Source organism: Poecile atricapillus, chromosome 24 (genome assembly GCF_030490865.1).
Source record: "Poecile atricapillus isolate bPoeAtr1 chromosome 24, bPoeAtr1.hap1, whole genome shotgun sequence".
Classification (NCBI taxonomy): Eukaryota; Metazoa; Chordata; class Aves; order Passeriformes; family Paridae; genus Poecile; species Poecile atricapillus.
The window spans coordinates 5,562,212-5,577,466 of NC_081272.1; the positions used below are offsets into that span (position 1 = coordinate 5,562,212).

At 53.9% G+C, this 15,255-nt stretch overlaps 1 protein-coding gene across 1 annotated transcript; it reads right to left on the minus strand.

Annotated features, from left to right (window-relative positions):
• Positions 1 to 240: 240 nt before the first annotated feature.
• On the minus strand, positions 241 to 12,268 carry RNF19B (ring finger protein 19B). The gene is made up of 9 exons (XM_058856711.1): positions 11,567 to 12,268; positions 6,471 to 6,676; positions 4,634 to 4,778; positions 4,075 to 4,237; positions 3,505 to 3,619; positions 2,897 to 3,037; positions 2,541 to 2,748; positions 1,426 to 1,557; positions 241 to 1,026 (listed from the first exon to the last, which is right to left on the minus strand). The coding sequence occupies exons 1-9, from the start codon at positions 12,130 to 12,132 to the stop codon at positions 549 to 551; spliced, it is 2,154 nt and encodes a 717-aa protein (XP_058712694.1). The 5' UTR covers positions 12,133 to 12,268; the 3' UTR covers positions 241 to 548.
• Between the last annotated feature and the right edge of the window lie 2,987 nt (positions 12,269 to 15,255).

The following is a 15,255-nucleotide window of genomic DNA, read 5'->3' on the forward strand; positions in this document are numbered from 1 at the left end:
CCCCAGTGTCCCACCTGAGCCACCGCTCTCAGCATCCTCAGCTCCCACACACCCTCAAGTGCTGGAAATTTGCCTTTTTTTCCCATTGTTCCCCTCCTTTTACCTGTACCCAGCCCTGCTGCACAGGGAGATGGAGAAGAGAGACCTCTCTTCTTCCCAAGCCTTTGGGAACAGCATTCACATGGACAAGGCAGCTGGAAGATTTCCCTGCAGCTTCGGAAAGGATGAGCTGGATTCAGGTGGAATGACAACCAGAGTCTTTATTCCAAGAGTCCCTTAGGATGGTTGCAGACATACAGACACACGTACATATTTACACTCTTACACACCTCACAGAGTCTGAACCAATAAATTAAAACAAAAAGAGGGCGGAGGGGGGATTTTTTTTTTTCCCTTTCTTTTTTTTTTTCTTTGTTTTTTTTTCTGTCACGTAACAAACAGCAACTCCCCGAGGTGAGGCTGGGGGAGCCAGCTGGAGGATGGCAAACAGAAGCCAACAGGGACACAAGCTTGGCCCAGAAGCTGCAGCAACAGGGAGTGTGCTCAGGTCACACTCTGGCTTCGATGCACTCCAGCTGGACCATCTCATCCAGCCGGCAGCCCTCGGCTTGGGCACAGTGGCTCAGGTGGGCACTTGGGCTCTGGGCACCTCTTGCTCTGGGGGTCTGTGGGCAGCCAGCTGCAGTCTGACAGTGGGGGGACTCGCACTCGTCCGAGGTAATGTCCGGCACGTCGTCCGACTGGCTGTCCGAGCTCTCCAGGTCGCTGCGGATGCTCTCGGGCTGGGCCAGGGTGATGTCCCATGTCTGGCTGGCAATGCAGTCCTTTTGCTCACAGCTTTGGTGTTTGCACGTCTGCTCCTGCTTGCCGTCCTCCTCCTCCTCTTCCTCTTCCTCCTCCTCTTCCTCGTTCTCTGCCATTTGGGTGTGGACGTGCAGGGAGTCCTCTGTGCTGCTGCCACTGGTCAGCTGGTAGTGACTGGGTTTGGCTTCAATGTCCACCTGGATCTCCATGTTATTGCACTCCCTGCAGGAACAAGCACCCTCACGTTACTGGGAGCAGTTACTGGGTTCAACTGGGCTGTACTGGGAGGAGCACACCTCCCAAACACAAGCACGATGCTGCTCATCACCCCACGCCTCGCTGCTCTCCTTGAATCCTCCTAAGAGAGCCAAGATCACCCCCAGGCTGAGCCAGGGGCTGAGCTGGGAGAGCTCCAGAGTCCCTCAAATGGCCAGAAGAGCCCCTGAGGGCTGCAGATCCCCTCCCCAGCCTCCACACCACACAGATCTCCTCCCCAGCTAGGAGCAGGATGGATCCCTGGAGCAAACACAGCCATCCCACCCACAGCAGCGCTCACAGAGCGTGCATTTTTCCAGGACACTCTCCACCAACGCTCTTCTCCAGCATTCCACGTCTTCCCACCTGTCCTGAGGGTTGTAGGAGCTGATGATGGAACCAGCCATGGCTCGGGTGCTGGCGTTGTCACTGATGGCCCCCAAACTGACCGAGTCTTTGGGGAAAATCTCCTTCTGGACATCTGCCTGGACCTCCAGCCTGCAAGAAAGAAGAGGATTCCTCAGAAATGCTTTAGATGCACCCAAGGAGCACCAAGCTGTCCCTGCTCCTCACAGGAAAGCAAGAATCCCTGTGAGCTGGCATAGCTCAGAGTGACAGGAGTTTAACCCCAGTGGTTGCTCTCATTGAGTCTCATTTTTGGCTCCATTTAGGTAAATCCATTCTGTTTTCCATGACGAAGGTAAAGCCGTGTTTACATCCATGACTCACACGATTCCTGTGAAGAGCTGATTTCCATGGATCTCGCACAGAGCTGTGATTACATCCTGGCTGCCACATCAACACGTGGCTCTAATTACCCAGCAAACTGACTCACAGGCAAGTTGGGAGGAAAACTGTGGTGTAACCTCCTGATTTGGAGAGCTGTGACCCTGCCTGCAGAACAGAAAGCATCAAAGCCTCCAGGCTGGGATAACAGGGCTGGATAGCTTTAAGCAGGCCAGGCAGGAGCTCTGTGCTGTTCCAAATTAAGCTGTAGCATCAGCTCTGTGGTCTCAAGGAGCTCAGTAGGGATCTGTCCTCCTTGCAAGAACCAGACTGGCACTGACTCCAGAAACAGAATCATGGAATGGTTTGGGTTGGAAAGGACCTTAAAGATCATCCAGCTCCAACCCCCTGCCATGAGCAGGGACACCTTCCCCTAGACCAGGCTGCTCAGAGCCCCATCCAACCTGGTCCTGGAACATCTCTGAGGATGGGGACCCCACAACCTCTCTGGGCAATCTGTGCCAGTGTCTCCCCACCCTGGGTGGCTCTGAGTTCCAGATCATCCTGGGTGATCTCCCAGACCTGCTTATTCTACAACAGACCAAGGCACAAAAATACCACGACACAAGCCCTGGATCAAAGCAGCTTCACTCACACTCCTGGAAACTGGAACTGGAAAGTTCCTTAAAATAAAGCCACTCAAACCCACACAAGAGGCCTTGGGAACCTCTCTGCTTTTCCCACAGTCCAGTTACCTGCTGTACTTGCCCTTGCTCCCTGAGAGGACCCCCCCGCTCAGGGTGCCCCCGGACAGGGCAGCGAAGCTGGCGGTCTCGCTGTAGTTGCCCTGGATGACACTGAGCCCGTCTGTGGGGCTGCCACTGGTGCTCAGCACGCTGGTCAGCCCCTCAATGCTGCTCTCTCCAATGCTGGGGTTCTTCAGGGCTCTCCAGGCATCGGCCACTGCGAGGAAGGAGAGCACAGGGGTTGGAGCGCTTGGCTGTGATGTCTCATCTCAGATTTGGGAGACATCAGGACCTCAAACCATTTCATTACAAGAGGCAACAACGAGAGCATTTTGCTTCACCCCCTTCCCATCACCAGTTATTACCTGTGATGGGTCCATCATCTTCATCAAACTCGATTTTCACTCCCTTTCCGTTGGCTGTGCTGACCCCACAGCCACCACCCCGGCACAGCGAGATGGGCACCACCCCATAGACGTAGGCCAGCATGATGGGGACCCCAATTCCTGGAGAGGAGGATGAGCTGGGTTAGGAGGTGCTTAAAGATGTGTTGGGCAGACAGAAAAGGTTTTTGAGGGACTCTCTCAGTAATGGTTTTGTTGTTTTTAAAGGTCCCACAGTTCACAGTTTTGCAGACAGTGGAGGAGCCCCTTGTTCTGAGTGAGGGAACCCCAAGAGCACTGAAGCCCCGAGACATCAGCCACCAAACCATGGCAGGTGACAGCTGCAGTGTGACAAGGGACTCCAGGATGGGCTGTGGCCATCTGCACCAAGTGGTGCTCCAGACAAGCCCTGTGCTGGCTCTGGGGCAGCTCGAGCCCATCAGGATGTGAGACAGAGCATTGTGCCCAAACCCACACACAGCTGCACTCTCCAAAATGCCCTTTGGCCACCCCCATGGCACAGGGCTGGGCTACCCACTGGTCTGAGTGGCTACTGGGCCAGCAGAGGGGACAGGGCTGAGTCCACTTACCAACACTGACAGCAGCAATGACTGGGGAGGCAATGACAGACAAGGTGACCCCACCAGTAATGGCCAAGTTCCTCTTGTGCTTGGAGGTTTTCTTCCCCTCGTATCTGCTGTGAATCTGATGGAAGAAGAAGCACCAGGTGAGAACAGCAGACATCTAGAGGACATTAAGAAGTGATTTTACAGCCTTGCCAGATGAGTGAAGCCTTGAAGAACCTTATTTTGAGCACAGATCTCCTCACAGAGCAGACCTAGCAGGAGGGTCTGTGTTGAAGGAAAAGAAGCAACCACAAGTGTGGGGCTGATGGGCTCAGAAGGGACCCCCAGGGTGCTCATGGGTCGAAGCAGAGGCACAAGAGAAATGCAAAATGCATTTGGGAGGACTTGAGCCCCTTCAGGCTACCAGGGCTATCAGCCACCACCCACCCTGCCCACACAAAGCCCAGGAGATAAGGGAAGCTATAGAAGAGAAAAGTGAATTTGGGTTCTATGACAAGATCCACCCTTCCTATCAGCTCTGAATTTCTGGTCAGCACAGGGAACACCCCAAAGCCTTCTGCCCCCCACACTCACCTTCCTCCCAACGTACACAGGGATGCCAATGACCATGGCAGGAATGGCAATGCCAGCGATGAGGGAAATGCCCACAGGGGCTCCGATCAACGTGCCCAGCTGCCAGAGAATCTTCTTTTTACGACTCCATGGCTTTTTGCCCCAGAATGTACAGCCAGAGGGGCTTCATGGAAGGGAAAAAAAATGACATTAGCACTCCAGCAATTCCTAAAAGCTCCTGAGAACCCCAAGTTCAACTTGCACATGAATAAAACCCAAACCTTAGGAAGCAGGTAGACAACACAAATAAGGTTTCTGTCCTTTTTTTCCCCCAAAAGGTGAATATCACACTACTGGGTCTATGTTTAATACTCAGTACACCAAAAGCTCTCAAAAGTAATCGTATCAGGAGCTTTGTTTAGTGTGGGAAGAGCATCTGAATGCTGTAAAGTGGGAAGAGAGTTCATTCCTTTGGGTCAGAAACAATAAATATATATAATACTGCTGAAGTAAGAAGGTGAAAGTCCAACAGGGGCAGTGAACTCCTCCAGGCAGCCTGAGAGAGGCAGGTGCTGCTCACCTGAGGTAATGCAGATCCGAGATCTCCTTCATGCAGAGCCAGCAGAACTCGCAGCCACACACTGCACACGTCATGTGGTTGCAGCTGCCATCGTTCATCTTGATGATGTAAGCGCTGCAGCGTGGGCACGGCTTGATGTCATCGGCTGAGGGGAGGAAACAAGGAATTCAGATGGGATCTCTGCTGTCAGAGTGGAGAATCAACCCTTCTCATTAAGGATTGGAATTGAAATCCGTGTTTTCTGTGTGGCAGAACACCTTTGCCGCTCGCAGGGGGTGGTGTGTGTGTTTATTTTATCTCAGAGGAGATAATTTGGATGTGACAGACCCCACCAACAGCAGGGACTGGGAACAACAGCCACTTTTAAAAGCTTCTTCTAATCTTGAATGGGATGTATTCCAGAATTTATGCTTAAACACAGGGAACAAGTCATACCTGCCCAGCACAACAAGCCATTACTGAATTGCTCCACGGAGGTGATTCATGGGCCAAGAACAACACAACAACTGGGAGAACAGGCACTGGAGAAACCCCAAACCTGGCCTTTAAGGGGTCAGGGGCTGCAGCCACACACAGCTGCAGAGGCTGCCCAGGCCCCAGAGCCTGCTGCTGGCAGAGCAGAATAAGGGGCTTTCATCCCTTCCTTAATTCAGGCATCATCTGATGGTGGTTATGCAATGGCTGTGCCGTGGTTCAGGGCTCTGCTGGCCCCTGAGAAGCTCAGCAAGATGAAATCCAGCTGTGAGCCCGGCTCACACCTTATTAATCACCAGGCTGGATCCAGCACGGCGGGGTGAGGAGAAACCACTGTCTCAAAAACCTCCCTTCCCGTGGCTAAGTGCCCTTTCCTGGCAGGGATCTCTTTTAACAGGACAGAAAAACTCATACACTGGGTTTTTCTGCTGGCTGGGCCAGTATCTATGCTGTCCATTCTTAGGGTTCTCTAAACTGGGACATGTTGGACATAGCCACGCCACTAAGCCATCCCAGAACCACCCACGACAGCTCCACACTGAGTGAATTAATATTTAAACTCCTCACACAGAAGGAAAAACAAGGTATTTTGTTAGGGGGTAGGGCAGGGCTTTAAAAAATGGCCTCACTGCCCACTTCCAGAGTCAATAGAGTTATTTTTAAGGAACACAAACTCAGCAGACACAGCAGCAGCTCCTACCAGGCAGCGGAGGAGTTCTGTGGGTTGGCATTTTTTTGGTACCTGCCATTGCCAAGACCTAACAGTGCACAGAGCACAGCTCCCCACACTCAGCTGGCCATCAATGCTGCTCTTCACGACCACACCAGACAACTTTGAAGCTGCAACAGTAAAAAAGTGACTGCTTGTTCAGGGTTTAGATCAGCAAAAAAGCAAGAACATCCAAGATCAAAAGAGCCACAAGCAGAGCTGGGGAGTTGCCGTGACACAAAAGGACCCAGAGCACATCGTCACCCACTGATTTGTTTGGTGCTGCTGGAAGAGATCAGATGTGTTCTAACACACAGGAGGAGGGGAAATGACTCTGAGTTTCACAGCTGCTGGAGAAACTCAGGGCACAGGCTTTGAGAGGAGGAGGTTTGCACAGAGCTGCCTCTTTCTCAGCACACACAAACAGGCGAGCAACCAAAAAAATCAGGGTGTGTGACTCTTGGGGCAGAGAGTTGGAGCCTAGTGGGTCTCTCCCAGCTTGGGATATTTAGTAAAAAATGGGTAAATCCATACCCAGCTTGGGATATTGAATGAAAAAGGGGTAAATCCATGCCCAGCTTGGGATATTGAATGAAAAATGGGTAAATCCATACCCAGCTTGGGATATTGAATGAAAAATGGGTAAATCCATACCCGGCCCGGACTCCTGCCCGTAGCTGAGGCCCGAGGTGTGCTTGGTCCGTACCCGCAGGGTCTGTGCCCGCTGCTGCCGGGCCATGTCGCAGGTTTGGTTGGGGTGCCATATCTGCTTGCAGTGGTAGCAGAACTCTGTCTGGCAGCCGTCCCTCTCGCAGGTCAGCTTGGGGCAGCTGGCACAGCCGTAGGCGATCACCGCGTACCTGCGGGGAGGAGATGCCCAGGGGATTAAAACACGCAGTTACCAAGTGAGAGTCCTTGCAGGACATCCAGAGCCACCAGCCCAGCTCCCCCATCTCACTCCTGGTCACTGCTACAGCAGCTTCCACACCAGACACATTCCTGAAATGAAGCTGTGCTAATTGGGTTACTCAGGGCAGGGACCTTCCACGCAGGCAGCTGGAGATGCTGAGCTGTTCTCTCCTCAGTAACTGCTGGCAGTTCTCACTGGCAATTCAAGCAGGCCAGGTTTGTCTGGCCCAGTGTGCCCAGCTAACTTCTTCTGTCTCCTCCCAGGATGGGCTCTGGCTGCTCGTTCCAGGCACACACTTCCCTCATTTCATCCCTCATTTCCTTAGCACAGATCTATGGGTGGATGCCTTGTGGTCCAGGGGAGTCCAGGAAAGCTGAACTTGTCCTGGGCACTTCTATCAGCTGAATGATTCTATAAAAGTGGAATAACAGTTCCATAAGTCAACAAGCGAGCTCCTGATGATCTCCACAGAGCTTCCTTTTCCAAAGAGTGGTGAAGAACAATTCCCTAACTTTGGAACAAACCAAAACTGAAGTAAAATAATCAGCTGTGCAAGAGAGAGAGGCCAAGCTCAACCAGCTCACCGTGACAGCAGTGTGACACTCCCAGAAGGAAGTGTCCTGTGTACCCAGCAGCCTGAGCAGCATCACCAAGCAGTGCTGCAGAAATCTGACTGACAGTCGCTGAGGATGAGGCTGTTTCCATTGGCAGGGGCTGACATGAGCAACTCCAGAAGTGCCTTCCCAGTCCTGCGACACCCATATGGCAAAAGGGAATTTTTGTTGCTCATCCTCAGTATTTTTGCTAGTGGTCAGAGGAGAATAACTCCTATTTAAGGTTTCATATTTGGAGCTCGTGTGGCTCGAGTTGTATTTGCCTCTTCTTCTCCGAGGCAGCAGCGTGAGAACCACTGAATGTGTCATACCACAATGATTCATATCCCGTGGGAGTTTGAGCAACTTCATCCTGCCAGGCTACGACAGCATTGCCAAAGAAACAACATCTGAGGGCTGGCAGGCACGACTGCAGCTCTACCTGAGCATCCCCACACCTGCCCCTGAGCCCAGCAGGAGGAGACATGGGAAAATCCCATCCCTGGAAGTGTCCCAGCCCATGACTGGGTGAATTTTAAGGTCCTTTCCAACCCAAACCACTGTGTTCCTATCCGATAATTCTGTGATGCAGATGGCCCAGGAGGTTGGGAGGGATGAATCTGATTCCTGTGTACCTTTTTAAGGAATATCCCACTAAATGTCCTCAACCCTCCAGCCTGCCCTTGGCAAAACAGAAAGGGAAAGCTTCCTCTGCCCAGCTGTGTTGTGACACTGCTATTTCAAACCATAAGAGCAGCCTAGGAGAGCTCAGTGTAATATATTAAGAAACCCCACACTCTAAATTAACTCCTCACACAAAACTTTGGGTTTTTTTAAACACTCAAGAAATTAAAATCATCAGCATTTATATTTTATTACTGGAGCTGAAATGACAAATATCATGCACAAGCCCACAGCTGTGGGGAAAGAAGCTCCAGGACTGTCTAGTGGGGAAAGAAATAACACATCTCCACGTCAAGGTCAACTAGAAAGTGGATTTTGAAGTGAAATGCCGAGGAATAGTGATGGCAGGACCTGGATGGGCAATGGTTCTCCTCTTCCATTGACCTCTTGACACACTGCTGGCTTAAATGGCCATTTTCAGGCTCAAACCCAGCAGATAAGAAGGGAAGATGAGTTCTCCTCCCTGAGTTTTCCCCACAAAGCAATTCCTGAGACCCCAGGAATGGCCCAGCTCCTCTTCCAGCCCCCTCCTTGGACAGGCACGAGTTTCCTCCGTCCCTCCTCCTGCCCATTCACGGATCTCAGCCCACACAGCTCCGTTCTCTTTAAAGGTTCTGTTTTTCTCCCAAGCTTTTGGGAAGGCTGCAGTGTGACAAACACTAGGCAGCAATACCACCTGATTGTAGCAAGGGGGGAAAGAAAAAAAAACCCCGAAGCTGCAAACACAGAAAATGATTTGTTTTGCAATTGATGGCGCATCCATTGACCAGGGTTTCCATGGCAACACGCACCGGTGTTGTGCTCTCCTCCTCCTCCTCCTCTCGGGCAGCACAGCCAGGATCTTTCATTTAGGAAACCCTGCAGGATGCGAGGAAGGCGCAGGATGTTTTTATGGTCCTGTCACAGCCCTGCAGCTCCTTGATGCCACCACCTCGGTGGGGGTGACACCCAGGCCTGTCTCCCTTGGTGGTGTTGGAAATGATACAACTTTTAGCAATTTTTTGTTGTTGTGGTTGTTTTCACTCAGGGGTTTTGTTAGCCTTTGCCCAGGTGGAGGGGAATTGAAGTTCCTCTTAAAAAGCCCGGGTGAGCTGAACATCAACAGATTGGGAGGAGCCAGAAGAAAGAAGAGATAAACGGACATTAACAAGCATCACCCCCTGGTGACGCTGGAGACATCTGGTCTGGGAAAAGATCGATAAGAGAACCAAAGAATGAAGGCCAAATTAGCATCGAAGGGATCAATAAACAATAGGAGATCGAATCATTGTGTAATGATAATGATCATTAAGACCAATGAACAGAATTTCTTTGGGGTTTTTAATGTATAAATATGTGAAAAATCTGGTAAAGAACCAGGTGGGATGGAAGGATTTTCACTGCACAAGCCGGGCACGTGTGGATGAAATTATTTCTGCTGCACATCCTGGCCAGAACAAAGAATAAAGGATTCTGACACGGAAATGACGTTGTTGGAGAGTTTCAGTTCGGGTGACAGTGGTGGGTGACAATCAGTGACAAGCATCACTCTGCCGTGCCCCCAGCCCTACGCTCCTGTACTCTGGCACTACTACAGCGGGGAAAGCCCGCTGTAAATAATTCATACCCTGATTTTACATAAGCACAGCCACACAAGCTCTGCTGGGAAGAATGAATAGGGTGATTAATTCCTCTCCCTGCCGGAGGGCTGATTCCAACAGCCTTTGTTCGAGCGCTACAGACACACCAGCAGCGCTGGTCCACCAGAGCTGTCTCCAACATCTCCAACTGCCCCGGGCTCGCTTCTTGCTCTTCTGAGCAGCTGGGAGGAGGATAGCAGCACATCACCTGGCTCATCCTGCTCGCTGACTAACTGGGGAGGAGGCTTTAGCTGAGAGAAGGAGCCGTGTGTGACACCAGCCTGCCCAACCCTCCCCAGAGGAAGGGCTCAGGCTGTCACAGAGACAACGCCCTCCGGGCCGCGCTGGAGCTGCCTCCTTCCAAGCAGCCAGCCCGGGTGACGTCGCTGTTTGTACACCTTATCCTGGGCACAGATAACATCACAACAGTCAAGGAGCTGAGATTCGGTGAGCTGGAACCGGATTTTCTCTAGCCGGCTACCGGCAGAGGCATTCCCTCGGTGGCAGCACAGTCTGCTCTATCTCCCTGATCTTATCCCCAGCGCTGCTGAAGTGCCGAGAGCCTGCACTTGATTTGGCTTCAGAAAGGAGCAGAGGTGTTGTTCGCTGTTAACTTCACCCTCTGAAGGAACAAGCCCTCATACAGGATGCTCAAGAGGCCGTGAAATGGGTAACCTGAGCCAGGTTCGCTGATTTGCATAGGATGCCTATTACGAGGCTCTGATTAAATCTTCACAATCCTCCCACCACCTTTTCCATCCCGACTACTAGGTCAGACTTTCCTTTCATGTTCTTGCTACCCAAAATTGCCATCCAAGCTGAGTTGCAGCTCAACTTCACAGCACTTCTCTTTAAGTTCCCCGACAAAGCCCTTTTCCAGGCAGCTTTGGCTCACACCAAAACAGAAACCTAACTGATCGTTTATAAGAAACAGGAAGAGAAAATGAAAGCAACACATCCGAAACTACGCATTCCTCAGGCTTGGCTGGGCTGACTTCTGGACAGACAGACGTTTCCTCACTTGGGCAACGGACAGTGAGTCAACATCACTCCTCTCTGCCGTGTATTCAAGTCCTCACTGGAAAAAACTGACTGGTTATGGTTTCTTCTTCCCCACTTCTGGAGGTTGCAGCGTTGTCCCCATGCAGTGACCCCAGGACTGGCAGCGAAACACACAGCTGGGAAAGTCCACACTTACCATTTGTGCAGAAAAAAAGGTTTCTGTTAAATTAGGGAAACGATGGCTCTGCTAAAACCCCCTTCAAGTCATATCACTCCTACCCGATTTGTCTGTGTTTTCACAATCCCCAAGGTCAAATCCTGGTGCTCAAGAGAGATAATAGGGATAGATGGAATTTTGGTACCCAAAGCTTATCGGCTGTCCTGAACAGACTGCAGATAAGCAAAGATCCCCTGCAGCGAGGGCTCTTCACGGGACACAGTAGGACCAGAAGTGCACCAGCACCCTACTGAGGGTGAGCCACCCTCGCTGTGCTGTCCTGGGACCCACGCGGGGACGGGCAGGACACTGAGTCCCAGGGCCATCCCAGCTGGGATGCCATCCGCAGGACCTGCTGGGGACAGGCAGCAACTCACAGTGGTTTCCACTTCACCCAGTTATCCCAGCACGTGTTGGGGACAGCCAGCATCCCTCCAGGGCGGGGATCTACCTTCCCCAAGACATCCCAGGACAGACAGACAGGGCAGCATCCTAAGGAAACTGCAGGTTTCCCCAGCCAAGCTGTCCCACGATGGAAGGGACAGGGGTCTCCCCCTCCATACGCTGTCCCAGGATAGAGAGAACAGCACCCTACGGGGCCAGCAGATTCCCCGCTCCCCAAGGTGTCCCAGGATGGAGAGACGAGCAGGTCCCCCGTTTCCCGGGCTGTCCCAGGCCGGAGTGGAAGCATCGCACCGCCACCCCTTGTCCCCCGCAGCACTCACCCGCAGTCGGGGGCCGGACACCAGCGGCAGTCGGGGTCGGCGGCGAGGCAGCGGCGCAGCATGAACTCCTCGTACTTGGCGACGAGGTGCGGGGAGTCGCGGAGCAGGCGGCGGATGTCGGCGGGGTTGAGGCGCTCGCTGCACTCGGGGCAGCAGATGTTGACGCGGGACTCGGTGATCTCGATGCGCAGGTACTGCCGCAGGCAGGCCCCGCACGACCGGTGCGGGCACGACAGCAGCCGCGGCGCGTTCTCGGCCGGCTGCCGCACCAGGCACAGCGGGCATTCCAGCTCCTCCTCGCCCTCCGGGACCACCGGAGCCTCCTCGGGGGCCGGCGGCGGTGGCGGCGGCGGCGGCGGGGCCGGCGGGGCGGCGGGGGGCGGCGGCGGGGCGGCCGGGGGCGGCTCGGCCTTGGCGCGGCGGCGGCCGCCCGCGGCGGAGGCGGCGGCGGCGGAGAAGACGCTCTGGAAGGAGAGGCGGCGGCGGCGGCCGGGCTTGGGGCACTTGGCGGCGGCCGAGTGGATGGATGAGGAGCGCGGCGACTCGGAGTCCCGCTCGGAGCCCATGGTGGCGAGGTTAGCTCGGCGGCGTCACCGGCAGCGGGGTCCGAGCTGGAGGCAGCGGATCAGTCCGGGGGCTCCGGGCGCCGCGTCTCGCCGGGCGCTGCCTCGGCCGCGCTGTAACGAAAGCGGCGCCGGGTCCGGGTGAGCGCGGCCCCGCCTCGCACCGCCCCGCCCCGCACCGGGCGCGGCCGCCGCCGCCGCCATTTCGGTTGTGGGCAACGCCCCCGGACAGCCCCGCAGCCCGCGGTGCCCGCCAGTGTCCGTGTCCCTGTCCCACGGCTGCGGTGCCTGTAAGTGGCTCTGAAGTATCTCAGCGAGGTAGAGCTGAGCCTTTGCTCTGCTTCTGAGCTCCCTTCAGCGCCTCCATCTCCCCTCAGCGCCTTCATCTCCCCTCAGCGCCATTGCTCCCCTCAGCCACTGGCTCCCTTCAGCCCCTGCCACCCCTCAGCGCCCGGCTCCCCTCAGCGCCCGGCTCCCCTCAGCCCCTGGCTCCCCTCAGCGCCATTGCTCCCCTCAGCCCCTGGCTCCTCTCAGCCCCCGGCTCCCCTCAGTGCCATTGCTTCCCTCAGCCCCTGGCTCCTCTCAGCCCCCGGCTCCCCTCAGCGCCATTGCACCCCTCAGCGCCACTGCTCCCCTCAGCGCCATTGCTTCCCTCAGCCCCTGACTCCCCTCAGCCCCTGCCACCCCTCAGCGCCATTGCACCCCTCAGCCCCTCCATCGCCCCTCAGCCCCTGGGTCCCTTAACCACCATTGCACCCCTCAGGCCCTGGCTCCCCTCAGCGCCATTGCTCCCCTCAGCCCCTGGCTCCCCTCAGCGCCATTGCTCCCCTCAGCGCCATTGCTCCCCTCAGCCCCTGGCTCCCCTCAGGACCCGACTCTCCTCAGCATCCCGGTTCCATCAGCATCCCTGGCTTCCCTCAGTGTCCCCATGTCCTCTAAACACTCCTGTGTCCCCTCAGCTCCCCATTTCCCTTCAGCGCCCTGGCTTCTCTCGACACTCGGCCCCCCTCAGTCCATGGCTCCCCTCAGCACCCCGATTCCCTCAATGTCCCATCTCCCTTTGGACAACACTCGCAGGCACACAGTGGCATTCCTGGGGTGTCCTGTGTGGAGCCAGGAGCTGGACTTAATGATCCTGGTGGGACCCTTCCCACTCACCTTATTCTATGACTCTCCCTTCAGCTTTTCATTTTCTCCTCAGCATCCCTCACTCAGCGCTGCCATGGCTGCCTCACCCAGGGCCTGGAATGGGGGGAATCTTCTGGCTGCGTTGTGCAGAAAAAAAGGTTTCTATTTAAAAAACCCTAGGGCAATTTCCTTTTTAACATCTCTTGTTGGAGAGAGGTGTCTATAAGCTCAGGAGCCCCCTCTAAATCCATCCATCCCAGTGGAGCACCTTGTCCCTCGCTGTGTGTCCCTCCTTGATAATGTTTATGAAGATCACATAAAGATTTACTCAGCTGGGAACTCCTTCCTGAGTGCCAGGTTTGGAGGCACTGAAACCACAACCCACATTTTCACTGCACTCATGCAGAAAGTTAAAAGCCTCCACTTCCTTCCAGGGTTCCCCCATGCCCAGAGGGGTCTGCCAGCTTCTTATCCCATCCAAATGCAGATAAACTAACAGGAAGGATGCTGCTTCTTATTATGCAGGGGAGGTGAAGCAGAAAGATCTGCTGTGTCTATGAAGAGCCTCTTAAATCAGCACAGAAGGAGCTGCCTTGCCTTAGACTGTCAGCTCTGACTGGACAGACTGTGGTTATTCATGTGACAAGTGTGGCTCCATCACTGTCTCCCAGCTATCACCATTCCTGAAATCATCTCTCTCAGCAATGCCTGTTTGCATGATAATTATTACTGGGATCCTTCCAGGAGCTGGGATGGGAACAAGGAACCAGGATTTCTGTGCTGGTGCTGCTGGATTGCTGTAGGCAAAGACCCCAGATCTGTCGGCACAGCGGGGATAATGATGCCGCTTCCCTGTCTGATGGGTGAATGAAGGCACAGAAGGAGTAAATCACCTGCACAAATGAAGCTTCCTCCTCTCCTAAACACCCTGCAGCAATCCTGCTTTTCCCTGTGCAACTTCTCCATTAATTCTGTGCCTGCCATACACCCTTCCTTACTGCTTAGCCCAAGATGTCCTTCCCCAGAGATTGCATTCCCCAGGCATTTGTCAGCTCTTCACAGTCCCGCCACAGTACACAGGGCTTTGGACCAGCTGGAAGCTTTGGACTACACTTAGGTTTGGCCTCAGAGTGGTAAATTCCTGCCTGGGATCAAAAACCCTGTTAATTAGCAAGTTGATTTGGCAAGGGCCAAACAGCTCTGCTCCAAGAGAAGCAGGGATGCTTTGAGGGTGTCTGTCACATTTTCCTTGAGCAGTGAGTTGCTGAGCTGTGGTTCTTGGGCAGGCATGAAGATTTCCCTGACACTTGTGGTGTGGAGCTCCCAGAGGAAAAGGAGCTTTTTCCTTGGGAAAGGATGGCCAGATGAAGGGAGAGATGTTCTATTGGTGTAAAACAAGATTATACTGAAATTAACTACTCCTGTCTGAGACAAGCCAGGTATCAGGCATCTTCAAATGGCTGTCGCTGCCCATCTGTAGCAGGGACTGTCTTGCTTTGATGATTTCACTAGAAAAATCACACTCTTGACTGAAACAGAGAACAGAGAACAGGACTCATGTGTGGGACGGATCTCCCAGACAGCGCTCTGCCAGCTCAGCCCTACGTCCTCTGCAGCGCAGAAGCACAGACTCTAATTGTGGGAAGGTTTCAGCTAAAAAACTAATGTGAGACAGGCCTGAATTACCAGTAGGGCAGACACAGACAGAGAGCAAAACCATCTGGAGCTCCTGGAAAAGGATGGGCTGATGGGCAGAAATGACTTTTCATTGCCTTATATGAGGAATCATGATACCAACAAGGCTGGGGGAGGCCAGCGTAAATCCAAATGACTTCAGAGCCATCCTCCCTGCTCACAAGCTGTGCAGAGCTCTTGCCAGTGGTTATATATTTGAGGGAAGTCCTTGCTTTTACGGAACTCTGAGACACAGATTTCCAACTGTTCAGACCCTGCTGTGGTCCAGACATCCCAGCTACTTAAAAACAAGTTCTCCGTGGC